This window comes from Catharus ustulatus, chromosome 1, assembly GCF_009819885.2.
Source record: "Catharus ustulatus isolate bCatUst1 chromosome 1, bCatUst1.pri.v2, whole genome shotgun sequence".
In the NCBI taxonomy this organism is placed as follows: Eukaryota; Metazoa; Chordata; class Aves; order Passeriformes; family Turdidae; genus Catharus; species Catharus ustulatus.
In genome coordinates this window covers 162292443-162320096 of record NC_046221.1, presented here as the reverse complement: position 1 = coordinate 162320096, position 27654 = coordinate 162292443, and the positions used below count along the sequence as shown (strand labels likewise).

The 27654-nt window shown below is 45.1% G+C and overlaps 1 protein-coding gene across 13 annotated transcripts in view; it reads right to left on the bottom strand.

Moving 5' to 3' along the window:
* ADGRB1 (adhesion G protein-coupled receptor B1) overlaps positions 1-27654 on the bottom strand; it is a 282349-nt gene that overhangs the window by 4731 nt on the left and 249964 nt on the right. For 9 of the 13 annotated variants that reach the window (XM_033078467.2, XM_033078475.2, XM_033078483.2 and 6 more), the window contains 6 exons: positions 20626-20797; positions 18714-18809; positions 16087-16141; positions 11855-12531; positions 11217-11252; positions 10489-10593 (listed from right to left, as the gene is read on the bottom strand). In XM_033078467.2, the coding sequence (XP_032934358.1) occupies positions 10489-10593; positions 11217-11252; positions 11855-12531; positions 16087-16141; positions 18714-18809; positions 20626-20797 (1141 nt within the window). The remainder of the gene's footprint in view (positions 1-10488; positions 10594-11216; positions 11253-11854; positions 12532-16086; positions 16142-18713; positions 18810-20625; positions 20798-27654) is intronic. The other 4 variants (XM_033078492.2, XM_042779910.1, XM_033078527.2 and 1 more) reach the window with 1 other exon arrangement.

Genomic DNA, 27654 nt, shown 5'->3' with positions numbered 1-27654 from the left:
TATCATGACAGTGCACAGCTCCATTCTGCACCTGCATCTTGAATATTCTGGGCACTCCTTCGGCTTCCTGATAGAAGGATAAAAGGAAAATGATAAATGTGGCTGGTTTCCAGGCATGGATAAAGTTATAGAGAATGTCCTGTGGGAGGAAAGATTACAAACTCCCTTTAGCCCTTAAAAGATGGGTGGATGTAGAAGATGTGTGGGAAGCTCTGAGAGGCTTGTGGATGACAGGGATGGACCACTGATGGTGGGACTGGGATAATCCCTTCCAACAAAGAGAGAACCCTGGGAGCTGAGCCATCCTACAGTGCCCAGCCAACCTCCAGGCCACCCTTCCACAGCTTTCTGTCCATCCTGAAAGCTTCCAGACTCATGAAAATACATGGAAACACTCACAAAACCAGCATCCATTCGGGGCTATCCAGTGCAGTGACACCACTCTGCATCAAGGGGTCTCTGAGCACAAATTCCTGGAGTTTTGGGGATCTTTTTGAAGATGCACCACCACAGGCTGGTCCTTTTAATTTTTCCAAGCTCCTTTCTACTGTGCCATGGAGAGGAGGCAGAAACTGCCCTTGGGTCTGACCTCACATGGTGATTTCCATCCTCCTTATCAGTGTGATATCTCCCTGTGACTGTGGTGGGCTTAGTGACTCCAAAGGTGCTTATTCACAGCTAGAAGATGAAAAAGAGCTCTGGGAAATGAGAAAATGAGGAAGGGAGACTTGTTTTTAGCTCTCCATTTCTCAGGAAAGGATCAGGTTCCCTGGTGATGCTGTGAGGGAAGCTCTGGCTCAGGGGAGGACTCGGTCTGGGATCTCTGAGCAGGTTAATCAGCCTGGCAGAGCTCTGGGAAGGATGCTGGGGGACAAAAGAAAATCTCCTCTTGGCACAGGGCACCCTGGGAATTGGTAGCAGGCTCCTGGGAACAGCTCCCCTTTTCTTTCCCTCCATATGGAAAAAAGTTTTTATGGGGTCTTGGCCACTTGAGCAGCACAGAGAAACAGGCACTGGGCTCATGCTCCAACCCTGGCATTTCCCTCCAGCTCCACTGTGGGGTCTTAGCAATCCTTGCAGACAGTAGGGAAAACTGAGCTGTGCATAGAAAAGAAATAAAAAAACCTGGAGAGAGGGATGTGTAATCTGGCTGGGAAAGGCTGGCCCAGAGCCTGGTGCCTCTGAGACAGCCAGGACTGATCCCAGACAGGGGCTGAAAGCACCAGGAACTGCTCTGAAAGGGACAGAGCCATCACTCCAGCCTGACACAGCCCAGGAGATTCTGGGAAGGAGGGAAATGTTGATCAGATCCTGCCTGGTGCCAGGATTGTGGAGGAAAAAAAAAGGATGGGAAAGGAGGGAGCAGCCACACTCAGAGCTGGGGTAAAACCAGCTCCAGACAGGAGGTGTTCATCATCCTGGTGGCTTTGGGAGTCTCCCTCACTCAGCCCTGACTTTCATTTTAGCTGAAAACCTTTAAGGTCGAGGGAGAGGACTTGGGATAAAAGGTGTTCAGGATGCAGTGCCAGAAAAAAACCCAAATCTCTGACAAAGACAGAGGAAAAGTGCATTGAGATAATCCACACCTCCTTCTGCTAAAGCTGCTCCTGGCACTCTGCAGAGTCACCTGTGGGACTCTGGATGTGGTGGGTATGGAAAGGTGGTGGGTTCCTACCCTGGGTCTTCAGAGAATCATCACAAAAATCACAGAATGGTTTGGGGTGGAAGGGACCTCAAAAATGATCTCATTTCATCCCCCTGCCACGGGCAGGGACACCTTCCACCATCCCAGGGTGATCCAAGCCTCATCCAACCTGGCCTTGGACACTGCCAGGGATAGAGCAGCCACAGCTTCTCTGACATTTCTATTCCAGGGCATCCCCATCCTCACAGGGAAGAACTTCTTCCCAATATCCCATCTGTTCCTGCCCTCTGGCAGTGGGAAGCCATTCCCTGTGTCCTGTCCCTCCATCCCTTGTCCCCAGTCCCTCACCAGCTCTCCTGGAGCCTCTTTAGGCACTGGAAGGGGGTCTGAGCTCTCCCTGGAGCCTTCTCTTCTCCAGGCTGGACAATCCCAATTTCCTCAGCCTTTCCTCACAGCAGAGCTGCTCCATCCCTCTGATCATCCTGGTGCTTCACATCCTTCCTGTTCTGGGACCCCAGAACTGGACAGAACATTCCAGGTGGGGTCTGACCAGATTTGAGGGGCAGAGTCCCCTCCCTGGCCCTCCACACTTCCCTGTGCTGCCTCCAGGGGTCCAGGCTGGCTTCATCCCGAGCTCCTGCATCCCAGAGCAATTCTTTTCCTCAGGAACAGCCCAAGAGTCTGCTCTGAGGCACAGCTTTGATTCCCCACTTCAGCCAAAACCCTTGAACCTCTCAGGCTGCTCCAGCTGTACCTCCCTGTGTTTGTTTTTTGTGTTTTCTTTTTTTTTTATTTCTTTTTTTAGTGAGTTTTCATTTTTTAACGCCCAGTTTTTACCACCCTGAATAACCCCAGGAGCAATTCAGGAACCAGTTACTCCCATGCTGCTTTCCTTGCCTCTGGTGTCAACTTGAAGGATGTTTCATGACCCAAATGGTCTCTCCCCATGGCATTGATGACTGTAGGACCAGGATGAAGTTATTCAGAGCATAGAGCAGGGAATTTGAAAGATAAATGTGGCTCACGCTCGTCTAATCCATCCTCAGATCAATGTCGATGAAAAGTGATTAGAAAATGGGAAAGCTGTCTTGTTCCTTTAGAGAATGATAAATTTTCCTTTCCTTCTCAGAAACAAGTAGCTGCAGTTCTTTCATTTTATGCCACTGAACTACAAAGATTATACTTTTTCTTTTTTTTTCTTTTTTTCTTTTCATTTAGGAGAAAAGCAGAATAAAAGGAAGTGGCTGGCTTTGTTCAGAATTTCATTAAATTAAATTGAAAAAAAAAAAAAGTAAAAATAATTTGTGGTTTTAACTTGGAAATCAGTTAGGAAACTTTAAATACACAGCATTTGCTGGGCTATAGAAATTTGTCTTCTGCTTCTGTGTTCCCTGAAGTTCATCCATCCTGAAGAGGTGGCTGTGAGACAAATTCCAGCGAGGCCACACAGCTGAAGGTGAACAGGCTCTGGATCAAGGGACTCCAGAAAAGCCTGAAGGCTGCACAGAACACCTGTGGTCCCCCCAGCATGAGGAACAGGCTGTTTTCCACAGCATCCTTGCTGTTAATCCAGCTGGTCCAAGCCCAAGGTTTTTTTGGGACAATGCTTATGGTCTGTGAAGAGCCCACCTGGAGGACTAAATTCCCTAAAATACTGAAAACTCTCAAAGCTGCCTCACAGGGGCAACTGGGGATCCAGCAGGGGACCAGTAGAGTCTTTTATTTAGACTCTATAAAGAATTATTCAGATTTCAGAGTATGAAAACCCAGCAGTTTCAACGTGCTGGTGTTGGAGCAGAGGATAACAGGAGCAGGTTTCTCTGGGACAAATTTTCTCCCCTAATTATTGGGACAAAAGGATTGACCTGCAGGAGGAGGTGAACTTCTAATTGATGGTGTATTTTGATACCTGGGAGCTGGCAGATGGTTTATGGCTGACTGAATTAAGGTTTGACGTCATTTTCATAACAGAATTTATTGCAGTAATTATCAGACTTTATGCAGAGCTCCTCCCTATAAAAGCTGCACTAATTGGTCTGTTAAAATTTGCCTTTAAGCAGTGCAGAGAGGATTAAAGATGTGACACAGAGACACCCTTCTCTAAAGTGGAGCTTCCCTTGCAGAGGGACACCCAGCCAGCAGATTCCCAATTTTCCAATTCCTGTAGCAGAGCACAGCAGGGAGACACAGCCCTGCCTGGGGATGAGCTGCAATATTGATCAATATTCATAAAAACAGAGAATTATAGAATTCCAGAATGGATGGGGTTGGAGGGACATTAAGATAATCTCATTCCACACCCCTGCCATGGGCAGGGACACCTTCCCCTATCCCAGGCTGCTCCAAGCCCATCCAGCCTGGCCTTGGATAATTCCAGGGATGGAGCAGCCACAGCTTCTCTGGGAATCTGTGCCAGGGCCTCCCCACCCTCCCAGGGAAGGATTTCTTCCCAATATCCCATCTAACACTGCCCTCTGTCATATTAAAACCCTTTGCCCTTGTGCTGAGACTCCATTCCCACTTCATGTTTTTTTTTTTTCTCAATGCTCCATCAGTTTGCCAAAGTCAGTGCTGGTGGAATGGGCAAATCTCCAGATGCCCAAAGAGGAAAGCTAAGGAAAATCTCATTGTGAGAAAAGAAAGTGAGGAATCAAGACAGAAACACTGTCCAGAAGGAAATAAGGAAAAGTTAGGCAGAAAAAACTTTATAACTTTATAAAATGGGATTTGGAGCAGGCGTTTTTCAGGATCAAGAGAGATTTGGCATTTGAGAGTTGTGTTATTTTCCAGAGCAGCTGTGGCTGCCCCATCCCTGGAAGTGTTCAAGGCCAGGTTAGACAGGGCTTGGAACAACCTGGGATAGTGGGAGGTGATGGCAGAGGGGTGGGATGAGATGATCTTTAACATTCCTTCCAACCCAAATCATTCTGTGATTCCATGAATTAATGAACTGACTCCAGATCCTGCATGTGAGCTGCAGGACAAGAGCCAAAGCAAAAACCATTCCAGCTGCAGGGAGCTGAATGTGGCAGCAAGAAGGAGAAAATCCAAGGAATTTGCAGAGCTCTGTCCAGCGCTGACCTCGGCACAAGCAAAGAGCTGCTGCTCAAAGTGAATGCCAGGCGAGATGCTGGCAGGGAAAGAGGGATGTGGATGTGATTCCAGCTTCTCTAATGGAGCTGGATCAAAGGATTCCTGCTGAGGGGGAAGGCAGGAGCGTCACTTCCAGTGATATCAAAGCACAGAGAAGCAAAACTTTGGCTTTTTTAAAAGCCTACAAAACCCTCTCGATGTCCAGCCCCAACCCTGGAATTTCTTTAGCAATTAACTCCCAGGGAGCCACAGCGTTGGAGATGTTAAACCCTGAGAACACAGATCTGCACAGAAAAATATTTCCTGTGTAGTACAAAGCAGCTTGAAAATAACCACTACCCTGCTTTAATGTGAAGAACTCTCAGCTCCAAGAATTCAGACCTGGGTAACTCTGTGTATTTAGGAGGGAAAAAGGGGAAGAAATTCCGTGGTGGAGCCTGCAGTCTGCCAGGCAAAGGTCAGGCTTTGAAAGGGAGAAACAAACTTGCAGCAAGGTTTTCCAACAATGTTTTTTTTTTTCTTTTTTTGGCAGCAATTGGGGAGGTAAAGAAGGAGTCAAAGTGATGGGAGTGATTAGGAAGGAAGGACTCTGCTGTCTGAGTCAGTCCCAAACTAACACTCCAATATACATCCAAAATCTCCCTTATATAAAGAGAGATTTATAACCCACGTGGAAGGCACTCACTGCTTATTGCAGCCTTAAAAATGAGGGTTTGGTGCATCCCAGGCACCAAGAGAGCTTTAAATTTTCATCAGGACGCCTGGTGGGGGTGGCTGGGTATTTTGATGCAAATCCTGCTGTGGTTGTCTCCAAGTTTTGGTTCCTTTGATGCTTCCTGGTTGCAAATAAGTTGTCAGGGGGATTATTCCACACACAGAGCTCATTCAGTTTTCTGCTCAGGGGCTACACCAGCTTCCAGTTTGGTCTGGGGTTAAATGGAAGGGCAACAGTGTGAAACCTCCACAGGTTTGGGAGGAAGGTGAGCACAGCAAACCAGCTGCTCCTGAGGAGCTGTTTTCAGATTCTTCCATCTCTTCAGATGGACAGAGAAAATCTGTCCCAAATTCCAGCAGGACAGGAGCAAAGAATTCCTGCCTACAACCCCAAAACTTCCTTCTGAGTTTAAAATAAAGAAATCACCTTCACCTTCCTCACCTTACCTGAAGACTGCAAGGGAGAAAAAAATTACCACAGAATATCCAGGGTGGGAAAGGATTTACAGGATCATGATAAGGTCACACAGAGATCCAGCAGTGCATTAAAAACTTGACTTTTCAACTTGGCAGTGATCAGATCTTGCTGGATGTCACCCTGCTCCTATCTTAATTAATAGTATGGAAAAATTAACTTTGGGAAATAATGTCTACATCCTTGATCAGTCCATACAGCCACAAATTACAGAATGCCAGAATGGTTTGGGTTGGAAGGGATCTTTAATGATCATTTTTTTCCACATTTTGCCATGGGCAAGGACATCTTTCATTATCCCAGGGTGCTCCAAGCCCTGCCCAACCTGGCCTTGGACACTGCCAGGGATGGGACATCCAAAGCTCCTCTGGGTAACCTGTGTCAGGGCCTCACAGGGGTGAAATTTTCCCCAATATCCCATCTAAATATCCCTCCTTCAGCTTAAAGTCATTTTGAGTGTGACCACGTTTTTCTGCTGCAGGGATGAGGTGGCCAAGACTTGAACCCCTTGGATGTGAGGTGCTGTGTGCTTTGAGCATGGATCCTGCTGGAAAATGTGATTTTAATCTGGAATAGTTGAGGGTGCTTCCAGTGGGAGCATTTTAGAGTTGAGAAAATGAAATTACGTGTCCCATGGAATAAATTTTATGCAATAAACTGGAAAAGAAAATATGGAAAAATTTATTCCCCAAGGAAAGGCAATTTTTTAATTACTGAACTCTGAGGATCAACTTAGTTCACCATTAGGAATTTGCTTTGGTTTCCAGCAAAATAACTGGAGTGAAACAACAACTGTGGCCAGTGCCATTCCTGGGAATCCCTGGAACATGAGCAAGATTAAAAGCTGACTGGCATTCCAGGAACTATCCTGCTTCCTGCAATTCCACTCATCAGGAAGCTGATGGCAACCCCAATCCCAGCAGGATGTGGATCAGGAATCCTCAACCACAGCTTGATGGAAAAGCAGAGTTCATCCCCAAACCACTTAAAATTCCCTACAACTCCCTGGAAGGAGGTTGTATCCAGGTAGGGATCAGTCTCTCTTCCCAAGGGGTTGGACAAGAGGAAATGTCCTCAAGTTGTGCCAGGGGAGGTTTAGGTCGGATATCAGGAAAAATTTTAGGTTGTCAAGAGAGATGGGACATTGAATATTGGAACAGGTGAATATTGGAACAGGTGAATATTGGAACAGGTGCCCAGGGAAGCCCTGGAGTCCCATCCTGGAAGGAATTTTTAGCTGTGGCACTCTGGATACAGTTTAGTGGTTGGCCTTGATGATTTTAGAAGTTTTTTTCAGCATTAATTATTCTGTGAATCCCTGATTTCCAGCTCTGCCAGCAACTTCTCTGGGGCAATGAGCAAAGGACATTTTTCTTTATCAAGTGTCCACAGCACTAACACTTATCTCAAGTTTCCATCTGTCAGGATTCCTAAAAAGGAGGAACACATGCTTGTATAAACCTCTGTGTCTTGGCTGAAAAACCCTCAAAAAGGGGTTCTAAAAGTCATATTTTACCCTTGAAGCTGGAGAAATTCTCAATAATAAATAAATGTGATGGTTGAATTTTCCACCCTTTTTCCAAAAGAGTTTGAAAATCTGTTCCTTTATCCCATTCTCCTCTTGGTGTTTCCTTAAAATCTGGCAATTTAGGAGTTCATGTGAAAGGAGCTTAGTGGTGAGCACACTGGAGTAATGTGGGGATGGCATTTACATTAAAATCCCTAAAAAACTGACCCCTAAAAATGGCCAGCATCATTCTTAGGAATCCCCACAGGACACCTATGCTGTTCAGACATTTAGTTCCAGTTTCATCAGCGCTTTTCTGACCTTGGAGCTGAGGGAGGAGAGAGGAACAGCAAGATCAGGACAAGCTTTGTGTCCTGGAGAGGAGTGAGGACAATGGGACACGCTGCCAGGAGAGGCTGGGGAGATGCCAGGCTTGGAGAGAGACTGGGGAGCTTGACTTTGTGGCTGTTTATTTAAAAATCAGAAAAAACAGCAATGCAGGCAGATGGAGCAGACCCAGGAAATGTCCCTCCTGCTCTGGGATGAGGGAGGGTTCAGGGGTGCTCCAGGATCCTGGTGACCTTGTTCATGCCCACAAAGGCACAGAGCTTTCTGCTGGGTAAGGAATGTTTGGATTCACATCATGGAAGGGGTTGGGATAAGCCCAGGATGCTCTGCAATGCAAATGAAAGCCAGACTGACACTAAGGTTTGTTTTATCACTGCCACCAGAAGAAACACTCCATCACTTTATAACCTAAACATACATAAAAGAGAAAACATTCTTTTGTTGTTCCTTTAATCCCTGTTATCTGCTCTTTGCCTTCTCAGGGTGAGCTGAAGATAAGGCCTGAGTTCCAATGGGGTCCTCAGCAGCAAATGGCAGAAAAAGGGTTGAAAAAAACCTTTTTATTTGACTTTGTGTTGCTTTGGATGTTTTTTACACCAATACCCACTCCTGACTGGCCAATCCTGCTCTTCACAAGCTCCCCCTCTCCTGTTACATCCGAGGGAAAATTCCCAACTTTAAAAAGATTCAGTCAATATGCAAAAGCCACCTCAGAACCTCCTTCAGCAGCTCAGAGCTCTTTGAAGCTGACAGTGGCAACTTTAATTCTACACAGATGCATCTCTGAAATGCTAAAACCTTCCCAACCTATAAACCCCTCCTGCAAATAGACCACAGATTAGCTTTTACACTGGATTTAAGCATTTTTTGGGTTTACAGCTGTATCATATTGAAATAACTGCAAAAAAAAAAAAAAAACAACCCAGAGAGGTGACACTGAGTAAGACACTGGGATTCTGGGCCAGGCAGGATTCTTTGATCTGACCCTGTAGATCCACTGCTTCTCACTCTGTAACACTGGACAGCCCATAATGACCCCTTGCCACATGCAATAAAAGTAAGATTTGCTGGGGTAACATCTCTGGACCATGTCCCCAGGTGCCACATCCACTCCTCCAGGGATGGAGATTCCACCACTTCCCTGGGGCAGCTTCCTGCAATGCTTGGCCACCCTTGCACTTAAGAAATTTTTCCAAATGCTCAACCTGAGCCACCCCTGGTGCAACTGGAGCTGGTTCATCTTGTTCTAGCACTTTTTACCTGGTTGGGAAGACTGACCCCCCACCTGGCTCAAACCTCCTGTCAGGGAATTCTAGAGAGAAGAAACCTGACCCTGAACCTCCTTTTCTCCAGGCTGAGTCCCCCCAGCTCCCTCAAGTGCTCCTCATCAGACTCATCTCCACACCCTCCCATCTTTGCTGTCCTTTTCTCCTCAGCTCCTCAATGATTTTCTTGTCTTTGATTACAAACCACCAAGAATTGTTATAATTAGCTCACCTTGCCTCTCCCCTGAGTGCAGAAAAATTAATTTCTTACTGTCACCCTGGTTTTGCCGCTTTGTTTTTCTCTTCAGCTGGAGCTGTAAGAATTCCTTGCAGCCCTTCAGTCCTTGCCCAGCTGGCTGAGACATGTGGAAGGTGCCATCTGCCTGCTCTTCCTTATTTCATTATCTACAACACCAATTATTATAGAGGCTGAAAGGCTGAAAGGTCCTGCCCTAAGTCTGTCTCCTTTAAAGGAGTCCTCTTTTCCCTGGAACTTTATTTCTGTCAAGGAAAAACATGGATATGACAGGATCACAGAATGGTTTGGGTTAGAAAAGACTAAAAATTATCTCATTCCAACCCCCTGACATGGGCAGGGACACCTTCCACTGTCCCAGGATGCTCCAAGTCCCATCCAACCTGGCCTTGGATGCTTCCAGGAGCAGCCACAGCTTCTCTGGGCAACCTGTGCCAGATTCTCACCACCCTCACAGGGAAGAATTCCTTCCCAATATCCAATCCAAACCTACTCTCTTTCAGATTAAAGCCTTTCCCCCTTGTTGTTGTCACAGTCTTGTCACTACATGACCTTGCCAAAGTCCCTCTCCAGCTCCTGCAGGGACTGAAAGGCCACAATAAGCTCATCTAGGAACCTTCTTTTCTCCAGGCTGAACAATCCCAATTTTCTCAGCCTTTCCCCATAGGAGAGATGCTCCAGCCCTTGGAGAACCTTCGTGGCCTTGTCTGGACTCACTCATTTACACATGCTCATATCACAAGTGATCAGCTGTCACAAAAAAACCCTACATTTAATAGGCTCCAGTCCCCAAAATGTGCTCCCAACATCACTCCTTAAATCCCACTGCTGTGGCCATCCTAAATATCCCATCACTGCCCCCTTGGCCTCTGCCTCAGCCCCACAAGGAGATGCTTCCCCTCCTTCTGCCCTCTCCACTTTCCAGCCAGATTTCCTCGTGGCCAACCCAATTTCCAGTCCCCACCTAGAAGTGGATGAACAGGACACAAAGGGATGACCTGGAAGGGAAAGCCAAGAACAGACACAGGGTAGAAAACACCATGGACAGACGTGGGGACAGACATCCTCCCCCTGGGCTGCTGTGTGCTGCATGTGTTTTTTGCAACATGTATGGTGGAAAACCAATTTCCTGCTGTTTGCCATGTTCCTGCTGGCACCAGAGGGTTTTGGAAGTGTCTGACTAACCTTGCTGTCCGTTGTTGGAGACTCCTTCTCCTTCTCTGCGTGCTGGAGCTTTCTGTTCAGGTCCTGGAACATGTCTTGGTGACGTTTCCTTGTGTGCATGATTTTCTGGAGCAAAAACAAAGGGCCACAGGTCAGCAAACTGTGTTCATCAGGATCCCATCCTCCCACCAGAGTTACATCATTAAATCCCAGCTCTGCCTCCCTGCAGGTGCCTAAAATACCTCCAGCACTCACTGAGGACCCACTGCAGCACTGCCTTTATTTTCAAAGTGAGATGGTGGGAGAAAGTGGAAAATACTAATTTTTGACCTAAAAAATGCCCTTAAACTTGCAACAATGAAATTTTTATGCTGCAGAATTTGAGCATGACTGTCAATATCCTAAAGGTTTGCTGCCCTTCTTTAACTGATACCTGTCCCCATGCCCAGCCTCTCCTCACTTTGTCACCCCTGTAAATGTGTTCAGAGCTCACCCAAACACGTAGAATTCGGGTAATTTCATTAGAAACTCTTCCACAATCTCATTCTCCTTTTAATTTGACCCATCTGCATTTCACTTCTACCTTCTGCTGCCCAGAAGGAGAGGCAAGACAATTTCTAGAAGGACTTCCCTTTCCATGTATGAGTAGGCTGAATACAGATTTCTTGTGCTCTGATAAAGATGAGATAATAGGAGAGAGTGGCTCAAAAAAAAATTTGGGACCAACATTCAGAAAGGGATGAACTCACCTCAAAATCTAACTCTGCGTACCGGGATTTCCGCCTCTGGGTATTTGGGAGAGAAAGAGATGGGTAAAGGTCAGTAAGAGGTTAAACCAGGAAGAGTTCTTCTCTTTTCCCTTTTCCTACACCTTTAACATGTTATTCTGGCTCTTCATGATGGGAAGTGCCAAATACTTAGAGTTATTGAATCATTTATGTTGGAAAGGATCTCAAAATCAACCAGTTCCAACCTCCTGCCATGGGCATGGACACTTTGCACTATCCCAGGTTGCTCCAAGCCCTGTCCAGCCTGGGTCTTTGGGGTTTTCTCATCTGCATCATGACTGAAACCACCAAAATGGGAAACAGGGTCGAGGATATTAAGGGGAAAAGATAAGGCAGGCCATGTGCCTGGCACTAAAATAAACAGTCTTTGACAAATTAATGATTTTTGAGGGCTAAAAATAGTTGGTCCAGCAATGGAAATTGTGACATCATATTCCAAAATATGATCACACTCCAGTGGTCCCTCAGGGTAATATGACACTGGCACTGCACCCTGGGCTGGATTTCCATAAAGTTCTTTTTTTCAACCCCCTGGAGTGGGGGATTGAGGGCACAACACCCCCCTGGGCTGAGAACAACACTGCGATTGCCACGCTCACCTCCAAGGAGCTCATGGAGAGGGTGGAGACGGTCTCGCTCTTGGACACCACACCCGAGTTCCCTGAGTCGCCCGTGTCACACAGGCTGTTGGGAATCTGTGACTCGTTGGAGATGTTCTGTGGAGCCAGCTGCTGCTGCTGCTGGATCATGGAGGAGCCCTGCACCTCGCTGCACGCCATGGCCACCGGCTCCCGCGGGGGACTCTTGACCACGAAGCCAGGGTCGGTGGCCATGCTGAGGTGGATGAGCCGTGTCTGAGGCATCTGGTCGATGTTGATGCTGTATTTGCTCTCATCTTTGGGTTTGGCCCTCAAGGTGGACGTGTTGGTGGGCAGGATCACGTAGCTGGTGTCCAGGGTCTGCTCTTGAGCCCGCGACAGCTCCGAGTCCAACTTCTTGAAAATGTCCCCGTCGCAGATGTAGATGGATTTCGGCGGCTGGTTCTTGTCCTTCTTCAGGGTGAGGGAGTGGTTGCTGAACTCGTTCAGGTTGATGGCCCCCAGGTAGTGTGGGGAGCCCTGGAGGTGCATCTTGGAGACGTTGGCTGGAAGACTGTTGAAGTTGGATGAGCCTTTCTGGTGGTTGAGTTTGAGTTTCTCTTCGTCGGGCAGCGACGGGCGCTTCAGGGTCCCTGTGATGGTCGAGGTTCTGCACGTGGTGATGTCTTTGTTCAGCACTGGGGAGACAGAGAAGTGTCCTCAGCACCTCACCTGGGGTTTTGTTGACACATCAAGACACCTCCCACAGTCACTCCCCACCAGCACCTCTCCCAAAGAGGCACAACAGTGTTAAACCCATTATTTATATTTTTAAAATCCAGGCTAATGGAGGCAAAACTGAAGCTAGGGAGGAAAAAAACTTTGTTATTTTGGGAGAGTTCTCTTGATGTGAGTTTTCCAACATAACCATGGCCAAAACTCCCATCTAGACCAACATATTGATAACAATATATTGAAAACCAAAGGGATTGTTAGATATTCAGTACATCAACTATATGCATGTATATATGAAATCTATTACTAGCCTGTGGAGTAGAATTTTTTAAAATGAAAATGCTCTCATATAAAAAAATATTTGATTCAGGACATAGTTGAAATAAAACATTATGATTCATACAACTATAATAATATCCAACTATGGCCAGGGCTGGAAGAGAACTTAAAAGATCATCGAGTTCCAGCCCCCTTCAAATTTAATTTTTTGCATTAACTTGCTAAAATACTTCAGGTTGCTCTTTTCCCATAACAATTCCAGTGTCAATAAATTCGTATTTTGAAACACACCACGTTTTGTTACGAATTTCAAACTGCTCTCCAAAAAATCTTACATTCCAGTAATCCTGATAAACCTTTGTGAGAGCTCCTTATTTAACAATTTTTGATTTCCCTTCAGGAAAGCAAGTGGTGGTGGGAACATTCCTTAAAAAGAGAGGACAACTTTAAACTGAGGAGGAAGTGAACATAAAGGTGTCATAAAGGACATTTGGACACTCATTCCTGCACAACACTGTCCACAAAAAAAACCCAAACAAACAAACCACATTTTCCCCTTTTCCAGGCATAATAATCTATTGCTCAGTTGATTTCAGACTGCAACAAAGATCTTGGGAAAACAATGACGTCAACCTTGATGTCTCCATTGGGTGGAAAATCAGAAAATCATGGAAATCAGACTGTGGGGCAGGCATGAAGTGTTGTGGGCTACTTACCTAGGATTTCAGCACAGGAAAAGAGAAAGAAACGTGTGTTCCCCTTTCACCCATCTCAGGAGGAAATAAAAATAGGCAAATGGATCTTTTTTAGGACCAGGGAGAAGGATTTTTGGGGTGAGCTGCCATTATTCAGCTGGTCCATGTAGTGGGATATGGGCATCCCATGATACTGAGGACACTGATTTTCCTATTAGATCTGAGTGGGAGTGAGGGAAGATCAAAGCTCCACCCTCAAGACCACAGAGCAGGCAAGGCAGGATGAGCAGGGCACCAAGGAGAACAAAAAGAGCTCGTAAAAAGCTTGTAAAGCTGAAAACTCTGGCAGCCACGATCATCTTGGCATTGCTGGGATAAATCAGAGCAAGTCAAACCCTTCCCTGGGGAGTCTCAGCAAGGTTTATTGATCCAGGCTCTTCTCCATGCTCACATCAGCTGCAGGAAATCAGTTTGGAGAAGTTTCCACTTGGCAATCTTCAAGCCTGGAGCAGAGTGAGCCTTCAACACCGAGCCCTGGAGCAAATCCTACCAATGTGAGGGGGTTGTGAGTGGTCTCAGCCACATCCCCAATCCATCACAGGAGGGAAGATGGTGCCTCCAGGAGAAATGATGGCCAGGAACCATTGGACAGGTTCCTGGTTTTTATTATTCAATGAGCAGAGTGCATGGGATGATGCATCACCCCAAAAAGGTCTCTGAAATGAGGTTTATTATTAACTACTTGTCTTGGCACAATCTAAAAGCACTTTATGAGAGGAGCAGAATCTCCAGGCAGACAAATACAAATTGTAGAGTTGGATGCTGGCAAAGGAGGGGAAGTTTAGGCTGTTGGCAAGCTGCTGATCTGGGGGCTCCTGCCCTGAAATCACGTGAAACAAATCAGCTCCTTCCTTTCCTCTGGGAAACTCCATTTGGGATTAAGAGGTGAGGTGGCAGATCGAGAAAAGCTCCACCAGAGCTGGAATCTGGGCTCTGCAGTGGTTTACAGCTGACTCTGTGCCTGGTGAACGCTCCCTGAACATCCCCTTGACTCAGACACAGTCCCACACGTTTTTCACAGAAGATTTTTTGGGACTGAGATATTTGGTGTCAAAAGACAAGGGGGAAGACAAATAAGAAGAGGCTGACTGCTAGAAATTAGATTAGAGAGTGTGAGACAGAAAAACAGAAGGGGAAAAAAAAAAAAAAGGACAGACCCTGAAAAGAGATAAATGGCCAGAAAGAGACCATGAAATAAGACATCACAGGGGTAAGTGAGATAAATATACTGTGACTGTGATAAGCACAGGGAGAGGGAGTGAGGCAGAGAGAAGGACAGGAAAAGATATATAAGATATAGATAGATATTAGACAGATAAATGATAGTGACAGTGACAGACAATACACAGAAACACAGTGACAGGGACAAATGTTGACAGACAGAAATACATAAATAAGAGGCACAGCAAGACAGACAGCTGAGGACAGAGATAAATAAGTGATTGCAAGACAGAATGAAAGATGAATTATAGATAAATACATTAGAAGCAGATAAATAAATGATAGATGAGATAAAGAAAAAGATAAATGAAAAGGACAGGTAGATGTTTATAAAAAGAGAGAGAGGAGGGGAGAAAGAAAAAAGGCAGGGCAGGAAAAGAAGGAGAGAAGGAAAGAAGACAAGAAAAAAGGAAAGAAGGAAGGCAAGAATGAAAGATTAATAAAAAGACAGAGAGAGAAGTTTTGCCACAGTGGTAACTGAACACAGAGTGTGCTGTCCTTGGCTTGGGAAGATCCTGGTTTGGAAGATCTGAATTATGCAATTTCCAAGCAAGTTGTTATTTCTCTTGCTTGGCAGAGGGGAGAAGTCTGGGAGGGCACATGAAAGCCTCAATATCTACAAAGGGTATGAAAAATAACTTCAGCCAAAAGGTCAGGCATGCCAGGAGAGGATGAGACCTGCAGAGAGGAGCAGGCAGCCAGGGAGAATCCAGGGATTATTGGGAAAAGGGGGCTGTCAACTCATGCACATCCTCAGGATCCAAAGGAACCTCTGTGATGGACACACAGCAGAAAGGAGCAGGAGGAGGAGAGATCCAGCCACTTCCAGGTGCACAGAACAGCCTGGAGCCAGGTGGAGTGGTGGGAAGGCTCTGCAGATCCCAGACTTTCTCAAAGACACCCTTCATGAGCACAGAGCTGCCTGAGGATGGTGTGACCCCCAGGGGCTGCTGGAACAGAGAAGGACTGCAGCAGGAAGAGATGGATCCCATCTCTTCTTCCTTGTTGCTCTTCTCTGCCAATGTTACAGGGCAAAAAACAATTCCTCAGAGGCAAGGCTTGATCTCAGTTAAAAGGCCACAAGAGCTACAGGGAAATAGGAAAAGCCAAGGGAGAATTTGGGGTGCTGCTTTCTTTTGGGTTGAAAGGAAAGGCAACCCACCAGAGGACATGCAAGGCACCAAGACACACACAAAGGAAACAGAAAAGGGGGAAAAAATGGCCTAGTTCAATCCCCAAACCAGGTCACTTGCTGATTCTCACCTGTGATGTGCTCACCTGATCTACAAGCCATGTCCACGTCCTTCTCGAAATCGGTCTGAAAGACAGAGAACACAGAGGATGTGGTCAAAAGGGGGTGGGGAAGGACAGGAAAACTTGGAAAATGCAAAAAACCTCACTTCAATTAGTGAGGTGGGCAGAGCCTTTGCCAAGAGAGTGGAGGAGAGAGGTTTTGCTTGGATTTTCATACATAGAAAACACCACACCACGCTTTTCCACCTCTTGGCTTTTGAATTTTATCACTGAAAAAGCTGGGAAATTGCTTTTCAACTGGGGTTCATCTGCTCATCTATTCACTTATTCCTGGGCTGCAGATTAAAATCCCTTACAGGAACAATAAAAAACCAGGGAACAGGTTCCTGGTTCGAATTGTTTTGGATATATCACTCCACATATAATTTTAAGTGGATTCTCCACCCTTTATTAAAGAGATCTGGGGATCCTGCTGGGAATGCTCCCCCCTCACTGGGCTTTCTTGTGATCTGTCACCAAGCCACATGAAGTGGGAACAAGTCTCTGCTTCTGAAACTCTTAACATATAAAATCAATGGCTCCCACAGGCACAAAGGCTGAATAACTTTTTCAAGTGGTCTGTGCAGCCAAAGGGAACTCCTTTCTTCTCCCAGGAGGAGTTAATGCTTTTTCTGAAGCTTTGAGCAGATAACATTTCAAAGAACTGGATAAACTGAGTCACAGCAGGCTGAGAGCTTTCATGGAGTAATGGGGAAGCTGCAGACTGGCAAAAGGTAGAAGAGTTCACTGATTGTTCCTGGTGTCATTTCAGAAAGACAACATAATTGTATTAATGTGATGAAATGAAATCCATTTGAATACTGAGAAGAATGTGGGAAAAATCCCCATCCCCCTGGGATAAACACTTTAATATCAGCAGGTTGAGAGCCAAGAGATTTTCAACTGGCTCAGCCTTCCTGATGTTAATTTCCCAGTAAATTCTTTGGGATAGCAAACAAATCTGAAAAGAACAGAAGAGAAATACAACTGAACTAACATTCAAATGGGCAAATGGGATGACACAGAAAAAATATAATCTCATTTTCATGATAGGAGTTCCAGAAAAATGCAGCTGAACAGCCTGCACCAGTTCTGCTGATAAATAAATTAAAGACAGGTTTATATTTAATACCACTCAATGAGATTTTGTGGGGAAAACAGTTCTACTCAGCTAATCTCCTTTCACTAGTTGGGCAGATTTGGAGATAAACGGAAAAGGTAACAGCAAAAATGCCATCCTGCAAAAGCTTCTGATTCCTTTGGTGATTTTACAACAAAATAACGTTGTACCCCTCTAAAAATACCAGCGAGGAGTCATCACTCACAGCCAGATTCTGCAGCTTTTTGAGCTGGAATGCGAGGGAAGCGATTGTAAGCTCCCTGTACCTCCACAGGGGGAAATGCAACATTGCTAAAAAACTTGTAGCTGACACAGAATTTCACAAGGTGGCTGACAAAGAATGGAAATGTGGAGTCGTACAGAGATGCAAAACTCTGAAACTCGGGACGGTGACAACAGGCTGACAAATACAAGATCTACTTTTTTTCAGGATGCTGGGAATCTGGAGGGGGTTATATAAATAATTTGAAGGCATGTGATTTACAGAGGGAGAATAAAAGAGCTCTGGGTGTTAACTCATGGAAAAGAAGATTGAGACTGGGTGTGATTATGGTATCTATTACTGAAGAAGCCAAAGCAGCAGGCTTGCAAGGGGCCCTCTAATTACCCATAATTAGGCAGAGAACCTGTCTGAACATCAGAAGGCTCCACATTTAAATGAGGAATGAGGCACCTGTTTTTAGTAAACACCACTGAGGTGTGGTGGAATTAAACCTCTGCTGATGTCTTGACTCCAAGATTGTGCCTCGTACCCAGGCAGAAACTGCTCAGCACAGGAGTGACTGGAAAAAAACATCACTGGGTTGTGCTGTGGTTCTAATATTAACCAAGAGCTTCTGGAAGTTGCTCAGATCCTCTGATTCTCTCAATATCTTTATCTGAACCTCCAAAATTAAATGTTTCATGTATCAACTACATCATAATAGTGGAGCAGATGAGGGCAAAGCCCGTCAGTTTATTCCTTTGTTTGCAAAGGACTTACACAACAGGACCACAATTTACAGAGCTTAAACTATTCCCAGTGAAGCAAAGTATGCTTTTGAGAAGAAAAAAATTCCTCTGAGACAGCATTTTTATGATAACAAACCAACAGATTGTGATTAAAACAGTATTAAATTACTACTTCTGACTTTAGCCAGGACAAGGCAGCTTGATGGGGATGGAAAGATATCTGAAAGATATGGGAGGTGTATTTTGGGTCTTTATTTTTCTGGGAAATAAGGGATCCCACCTTTCATCAGAAAGATGCCTGCTAAACCCAGTGTGCAAGTTTGAGAACCTTAAAATTACAATGCAACACTCCAGATTTGTGTGAAAAAGTTCCATTTTAAGTGCTATGTTTGCTCAAGCAAAAGTTTGAAAGAAATAAGAATGATGAATTCAGGATGTGTGATGGACAGAGCCCTCTGCTCATCAGCTATGAGCTAAAAATTCCCCCAAAAAAAACCATTTAAGGAGAAGTGGGAGATTTCCCTACCATTAGCTGAGCGTGTCCGTTCTGAAATGACCCCCCTGAGTCTCCATTCCCCTCCTCCTGCCGATCCACAACCCGGCACTTCACAGCATCCTGGACCTGCAGGGACAGATCAGCAAAGCTCAGAGTCAGACTGACCAAGCCACACTCAATTCTGCTGAAATCCAAAATAAAACCAGCCCTTGTTAGACCTAAAGGATAGGGACCCTGCTTTAGTGTCTTGGGTTACAATACAGAGTGTGATAAAAGGTATCTGTTCTATCACCATCTGTTGAGGATAGGGCAGTGATCCTTATCTCCGTGGGAGATATTCTGCAAGGCATTATTCTTTATCTTTTCACAACCCATCCTTCCTCCAGCCAGTCATTTTCTGCCCATGGCCATTGAGTCCCACTGTGGGACTGATAAAATTACTGCATCCCATTGGGAGTTGCTCCAGCCAGGGGGAAGAGCCCAGCATTTCTTACCAAGATAAAAACTGAGATTTGGAACACCAAAGCAGCCTTTTCCCCCTGGATTCTAGAGGAAAACTGGACCTTTCCACATCCCCACTGGACCACAGAAGGAAAACTGCACCTTGTACAGGAGCACTGCTCCAACTGAGCCACATCTGTCACTGCAGGAGGATGCAGCCACCATGGAATGGGACTGCTGCCAACACCCTGCCTGACGGGTGTCAGGTTGTGCTCTGACTTTGTCAGGGCTTGGAGTTTGTTTCTTTGTAGTACTGCATTTCTATTTTAATTTTCCTGTAAAGAACTGTTATTCCTAATTCCCATATCTTTGCCTGAGAGCTCCTTAATTTCAAAATTATAATAATTTGGAGGGAGAGGGTTTACATTCTCCATTTCAAAGAGAGGCTCCTGCCTTTCTTAGCAGACACCTGTCCTCCAAACCAGGACATTTAGCAGCACCCAGGCATTTCTTTCACATGGTTTATGTGTTATATTTTTCACATACTGAAGAGCAACTCTGAGGTTTTCAGCAATCCTGGGTCACTGCCTAGGTCACTCCTATGTGCTTGGTTTATACAGTCAGGAATGGAAATGTCCTTTATTTTGCAGCTTGCAATGTGTTTACAATGGATGCACCCACATTAATCATTGTACTGGTGTCTGCAAAGTCTGATTATGATCCTGTAATATAAATCTGATCCTGAATTCACTGAAATAATGGAAAAAAAAATCCCAGTGACTGCAGTGGGAGTTAAGTCAGACTCATATTCATAATGCAATTAGTGGAAGGAGTCTCAGCCAAGCCAGTGGTGTAATTCCATTGATTTCATTGGCCTGACATAAGAAATTAATCTGTTTTACTTAATTTAAAGGGACTGTAAGAAGATAAAATGAATATTGAAAAAAAAGCCCCTTCCTGTCTCTGTTATTAATAGTGTCTCCACTCCGCAGGATGAAAAGAATGAAAGAAACATAAAAGATTCATCCTTTTCTTCCCTGATATAATTCACCATTTTAAATCTCCACAGGGAGGCTGAAGAGAATTTCCTCAATTTCCTTGCCTGATTATTGCTGGCTGCACTTCCTAGCTGGAATATCAAGGTGTTAATGCCAGCACAGATTTCATCCTGCAAATCTCAGCGCATCCTGAAATCACAGAAATTACTTCTTTATTGTGGCATTTTTGGGGGTGGGGGGTGAACATTCTGGAAATGGGAATTTTGGTGGTAAACAAGCAAAGCCTGACATGTTATCCCATCCCAGGCTGCCCACCAAACTCCACCCTGATTCACTCCTTCTTGCCTCTGACTGAAAATGTCACGGTCACTTTTGCGGTCATCATCAAGGCAAACATTTGTAGGGTTAGAGAAGTTACCAGAAGGCTGGCTGGGCACTTTTCCAGGTGATTTTTATGGGAAATAATGTTGATTATGCAACAGATGAAGACTCCTCCCTCTCACCTCCCGCCTGAGGATGCAGTGGACCATGACGATGACAAACCCCTCCAAGGAGTCAAAGACGGCAAAAAGGATCTGGAAGAGCGCGGAGCGCCGGTCGGTGATGGCCAGGACTGCAGACATCCAGGTGAGAGCCAGCAGGGGCAGCACCACACAGGAGCTCCAGAGGGATGCCCTGGAAGGGAGAGGGAGAGAGAGCTCAGCTCCACCTCACCCACTCCCAGGTGGGAGCTCTAGCTCAGCCTCCCAACCCCACTGGGCTGCAGAGGGTTTTTCCAGCCAACATCTCCGTGTGGGAGACCTTTCCTGAGCACCCCAGGAGAGCAGGAAGAGGCTTTGCACACTCAAACAGGGGGGACAGCTTCCCAACGGTGCAGTCATGCATAAAACTGGAGGTGGGGAGGAAGGATGTGGATCCCTCCCTCCCCCTCCCACGCCCTCCCCACTCTGCCCCTAATCCACCACGGCTTTTCCCAAGGGAAGGAGACGAAATACAATCACTGCAGGTTGCCAAGGGGAAGGGGAACAGTTGCAGCAGAGACTGGTCTGTCACGATGGCTGTCGGGTCACAGACACTTGGACTTCCACAGCACATGGAAGACACCAACACTGGGACGTGTCACGCTTTGGAGTGACTCAAACGGACAGGCAGAGAGCTGATGTGCAGACTGAAATATCTCTATTTCTCCTTTAATCTACAGGTGGTGGTCCCCAGGACCCTCAGAACTAAAACCTGACCTCGTTTCCCCTGTGCTAAGAAAATTTTCAGCTTTCTTATTCGATCGCCCCAGCTGATGCATTGGAAAGAAATTTAAAAAAAAAAAAAAAAGCTTTTTGTTCTGTGTTTCACAGTTTTTGTAAGTGTATTCCTATGTGGACATTAACTTGAAATTCAAGCCACATCTCCATTCACAAGACAGAAAACTGGAAAAAAACAAGTTTTCTGTGAGGCCACCCCAGGAATCTCCACCTGAGCTGTGAATGATGGCCCTGCAAATGGGAAAGCTGCTTTTTCCCAAGGACTCTTTAGCATCCATCTCTCCAACCAAAAAAAACCACCGCAAAGAATTTTAACAGTTGACTAGGGAGATTTTAAGCTGTCACTCATCCCATCTATTTGGCACCAAGAATATGAGGAGAATTTCTCTGTGGGCTTTTACTAACAAGCCAGAGAAGGTCTCGAATAACAAGTGGAGCTACGAGAAAACCTCCAAATACAAACAAAAACAGGCAAGACAAGAAATTACAGGACAGATACCATGAAACACGTTTTGCAGTACTTACATGGGACTTGCTGACCATTTCCTGATCTATGACCAAGGGTTTAATGTTTACTTGCTGGTTAGCTCACAGACCTCAGTGAGGTTTTACCTGAACAAAGCTGGAGCTTGGATACAGGTTTGGACATCAGGATAGAACCCCTGGCTTCATTAAGGGTTTTTCAAGGATTGTTACATCAGTTCTGCAATGACCACACACTGAAGTGACAGTTGATTTTTATAGTCAGAATGACACCCTGTTTGCAAATATTCCTACAGCCTGTCCACACTTGGATCTGTTCCTTCATGCTATTATTAAGGAATTTAATTTACTTAAGGGAACAGGGAAATGAAATTATTTTTCTTTTTAATTAGAACAAGTATTATGAGACCTCTGTGCAAGGTAAAGGCCATGACATAATCTGATATCTTTTAATTTTATCTTGGATGGCAAATGCTGTCCTTTAATGCCTGAGATGAACTATGATTTCAAAGCATTATTTAAAAATACCCAAAAAACCAGCAGACAGCCTTCAATCAAACAACTCCTAAAGAGAAAATACTTATTCCATAATAAAAATACTTATTTCTCTGAAATCTGCCTCATTACACTGAAATCTCCCTTTGCTGGCATTTGTGGTGATATCTTCAAAAATCTGTCTAAGCAGCAAGTGCATGAAATAAAAAATCAGAGAGGTGGAAAAGCTGAATGGAAAGATGAGATTTGGTTGATAAGGAACCTCTCTACATGTCTTCCATGCAAGTATCAGCCAGCACAACAGGGCTGAGCAGATGAAATAATTCCAGCAGCAAGGGGAAACCATAAAATTCAATAAAAGCTGCTGGGAAAGGTCAGAAGAAACAACTCTGCTTCCTGGAATTATCTGGTGTTCCAGAACACTCTTGGTACACCCATTCCGTGGATGTTGCTGCCACCAATGTGCAACAGGAAACCTGGCAATGGATCTGAGCCAGGTCTGAGCCAATCTTCTAAATCTGGGGGGTTTTCCATTCCTGAAAAGAACTGCAGACTCATGACAATTATCTGGATCTGGATCCAAGATTTAGATGTAGATTTGGGGTTGTAAGGAATGCTGCAGAGAAGGTAAATTATAAGTTATGTTTCTCTTCAGCAAATGGTCAGATTTGATCCCACTGGCTTCAAAACCTGCTTTAAGAAGGTCAGTTTTCGAGTCAGTTTGCTCTGCCCTTCCAACCAGGTGATGAAAACATCACCTGCCCTTCCAGCTCAGCTGATGACCACACATTCAGCTGGATCAAATCAGGATTTTCCCAAGTTGTGCTGACTTACACCAGCTCAGAGTTCTGCTCTCTTTGTGATTCACCTTCCAGATGCCTCCTCAACAGAATTCATCCCTTACAAAACTGACAGAAATTCTGCTTGCTACTTAAATGCATCATCTTCATTCTCAGGCAGCAGGTGGCAACAGGTCACAGGAAATGGAACTCACTCTAATTTCACTTGCAGGGCTCTGCTTAGATTTTTAAAATATTAAACTCCAAATTAAAAGCTCCATTGAAGAAATCTGGTAAAGACTGACATTTCAGGTGAAAACTCACAGGAAGACAAGTGGGTTTTCTGTGAGACTGTCCTTAATTCTACTTGGTGTGAGCTAAATTCATAGCAGGACTCATGCTTCTACCACTTTCACTCCTGCACATTTTTTTAAGAGGCACAGTGATTCCTTAAGAGATCCCAGAATTACTTATAGGACCTAAGAAATATCCCATTAGGGTGAAATGATCAATTGTTATACAATAACATTGCGACCACCTAATGGTATTTCATGGATTAGCCATGATCAATAAATCCATGATTTTTATTGCCTGGGACAAAGGAATTAGCTGGCAGATCCTCTTATTTATCCCATTTATGACAGCCCTCAGGACAAGTGACAGCAGCATCCCATCTGAGGTTGGAAAACACCTCCAAGATCGAGTCAAAAACTTTTCCTAGCACTGCAAAACCCAGCACTAAACCATGTGCCCAAGTGCCACATTTACACAGCTTTTAAATCTTTCCAGGGACAGTCACTCCACCACTTCCCTGGACAGCCTGGATTATCCTTCCAGTGAAGAAATTTTCCCTAATACCCACCCTGAACTTCCCCTGGTGCAGCCTGAGCTGATTTCCCTTAATTCTGTCTCTTTATAGGAGAAGAGACCAACCCCAGCCCGGCTCCAATCTCCCTTCAGGGAGTGATAAAGTCCTCCCAATTTTCCTTTTCTCCAGGAAAAACCATCCCAGCTCCCTCTCAGCCACTCCTAATGTGCTCTAAAACATGGGATCTACCATGGGAAACACTCAGCCTTATGAAAGCACACACCAGACCCTGCCCTGGCAGCAAGGATTTGGCCAAAATGAGAAAAATCTATCTGTGGTTTTGTCCTTTATGTAGCTGGAAGTGTGGAGAGTCTTTGTATTGGCAAAAGAAGCAGAATAAATGGATTGCACTTAGAGGAAAGCAATGGAAAGAGCAAAAAGAATGGGTTTGGAGATAAAGATCTGCATGAAGAAAGATGAAGAGTTCTGCACCCTGAGAAATGGCAGTGCAGGGGGACACACAGGACATGCCAATAAAGATGTAAAGGGCCATTAGAAAGGGCAAAGTGATCAATTCTTTTCATTACTCAACCCTGACAGAGCAGCAGCAACTGAAGTTAAAGAAGCAGCAGAAGGAAAAAAAAATCACTTTATAATTCAAAAACAGCTCCTGGAGAGGAGCTCTGCAAAGGGAATTGGTTGCTGGACTCAACACATAATGCATGCTCCTTACACACCAGTGGTTCTGCTGCAGGAAAATCACAGTGCAGGGATGTGCTTTATTTATTCTCTCGTGCTTCTCTGCTCCTCTGACTTGTATTCACAGAATTACAGAATCGTGGAATGGTTTGGGCTGGAAGGGACCTTAAAAATAATCTAATTTCCTCACTGGCATGAGCAGGGACACATTTCACTAGACCAGGCTGCTCACAGCCCCATCCAACCTGGCTTTAAACACTTTTTAAACACTTAAAAAATGTCTCTCCAGAAAGCAAGAGTGTTGTCCCAATTTTAGGGACACTTCCAGAGCAAATCCCTGTAACTCAATGCCCATATAACCAAGATAGGAAACCTGTAACTAGAAAAGAGGGGAAATTCTGCTTGCTCTTTCCATGTATAGGCAAGAAAATAAACACCTCCTGTGATTTCTTTTTTTCCCTAAAAGATGATTTTACTCCCAATATAAATAATGCTGCAATATAAATAAATCAGGGGAACAGGAAATCAAGTGCCTCTAAACTGCCCTGAGCAGCCTGGCCTAGTGGAAAGTGTTCATGGGAGGGGTTTGGAATGAGATGAAGTTTAGGGTTCCTCCCAACCCAAACCATTCTGTGATGATTTTATGTCACATGAGAGAGGCAGGTGATGAGGCAGCTGTGACCAGACTGCTTCATTTTTCACCTTTAATTAAGGCAGGTGTTCTCTGAGAGTCCAATAAGGATTTGCATGATACAGGTATTATCCCCAGGTAAGGACAGGATTTTAAATTCCTTGAACCATGAGGACAACACTGTCCTGAGGAACAGTCTCCTTCCTAGACCAACCATGCATGGAAGCACTGACTCACATTAATCCTGGAATTACAATACAGGCAGAAAATTTGACATCCAAAACCCCCCTAAAAGGATATTGAGCCAAGAAAAAGGGCAAAACTCTTAGATGGGAGATTTGCTAAGTGAATTCCTAAGGATTTAAGAGGAATGATGATGGTAAGGGTCACAAGGAACCCCTGATATTGGCTCTTGGGTGGGGTGCCTGGAAAAATACACAGTGCCAGGGTTTTAGTCTTGGGCCAATCTCTTCCCACTGGTCAGAGTCTGAGAGTCCAGATTTCCAATGAGCTGCTTGGCAAGAATTCACAAAATCATGGAATGATTTGGGTTGGAAGGGATCTTAAAGATCATTTAATTTCAACCCCCTGCCATGGGTAGGGACACCTTCCACTATCCCAGGTTGCTCAGAGCTCTGTCCAACCTGACCTTGGACATTTTCAGGGATGGAACATCAATATCCATCCGTCCATCCATCCATCCATCCATCCATCAATCATCCATCTATTCATCCATCAATCATCCATCCATCCATCCATCCATCCATCCATCTATCATCCATCCATCATCCATCCTTCATCCATCCACCCACCCATCCATGATCCATCCATCCATCCATCCATCCATCCATCCATCCTTCATCCATCCACCCACCCATCCACGATCCATCCATCCATCCATCCATCCATCCATCCATCCATCCATCCATCCATCATCCATCCATCCGTCATCCATCCATCCATCCATCCATCCATAATCCATCCATCCATCCACCCATCCATCCATCCATCCATCCATCCATCCATCCATCCATCCATCCATCATCCCTCCATCCATCCATCCATCCATCCATCCATCCATCCATCATCCATCCATCCATCCATCCATCCGTCTATTTATCCATCCATCCATTATCCATCCATCACCCATCCATCCACCCATCCATCCATAATCCATCCATCCATCCATCCATCCATCCATCATCCATCCATCCATCCATCCGTCTATTTATCCATCCATCCATTATCCATCCATCACCCATCCATCCATCCATCCATCCATCCACCCATCCATCCATCCATCCATCCATCCATCCATCCATCCATCCATCCATCCATCCATCCCTCAGCACTCCCTGGTATCTGCAGTGGATTCCCTCGTTCACAGCAAGGACCAAGAAAAGCCAAGCCCCTAAGACATGTTTTCCATCTCAGATATTTCCGCAGGTAGCGAAGACAAATTAATTACAAGGCAACATTTCACAGGCTCAGGGTGCCCTACATGCAGTAATAAATGGGAGGAATGTGGGAACAGAGATTTTCCACTGGCAGAACCTGCCCAGGATCTTCAGCACAGCCTAAAGGGAAGGATTTCTTTAACCCACACCTGTCAAGTCCAATTAACCCCTAACAGGTCACAGACATCCAAAGATTTCCATTTATCATTCCCCAGGTCAAGAAATCACACCATTTCCAGTACTCACTTTCCCACTTCTGTCACTTTTCTCTCCCATCAGTTCACTCTGTTTTCCCTCCTTTCCCCCCTTCTCCAACCACAGTTCTCACCACAAAGATTTCCAAAAGCCAAGAAAAAACAGTCTAAATAATCTATTTCTCACTCCATGCTATCCCAGAAATAAACCTCTGGCACCTACAGGAGGGAAGCTGGGGATGGGGGGACATGAGCAGCCCCAGCAGGAACAAGGCAGGAACACCCTTGATGTGCTCTGCACTAAAAAATTATGGCTCATTCCAGGTCAGGGAGGAGCCAGGAATCCTCATGGCATTTAATCCACATTTCAAGACTCCAAAACTGAACAGCTGCAAGGTCTGGGAGGAGGGAGCCCAGCAGAAGGGGGGCAGTGGTCAAAGCATAATCAGAATTTTGCAAGAAATTTGGAGGGGGAAAACCAGGAACAATTCAGCTGCAGGATGAAGTGGATCACAAGGGGAAATAAGTGAATTTATTTGTGTATTCCTCAGTGTTCCCTTTGCAAGGATAAGAGCATGGGACACTTGAGGACAAACAACAAAATTAATACTGGACTCTGTCATCTGAGGTACCCAATCTGCTGGGAAACAAAACACTAAAAAATCCTCTTACAAGAACCCTCCAATTTCTATCAATCCACTTAAATTAGAGAAGCAGGAAGAATAGG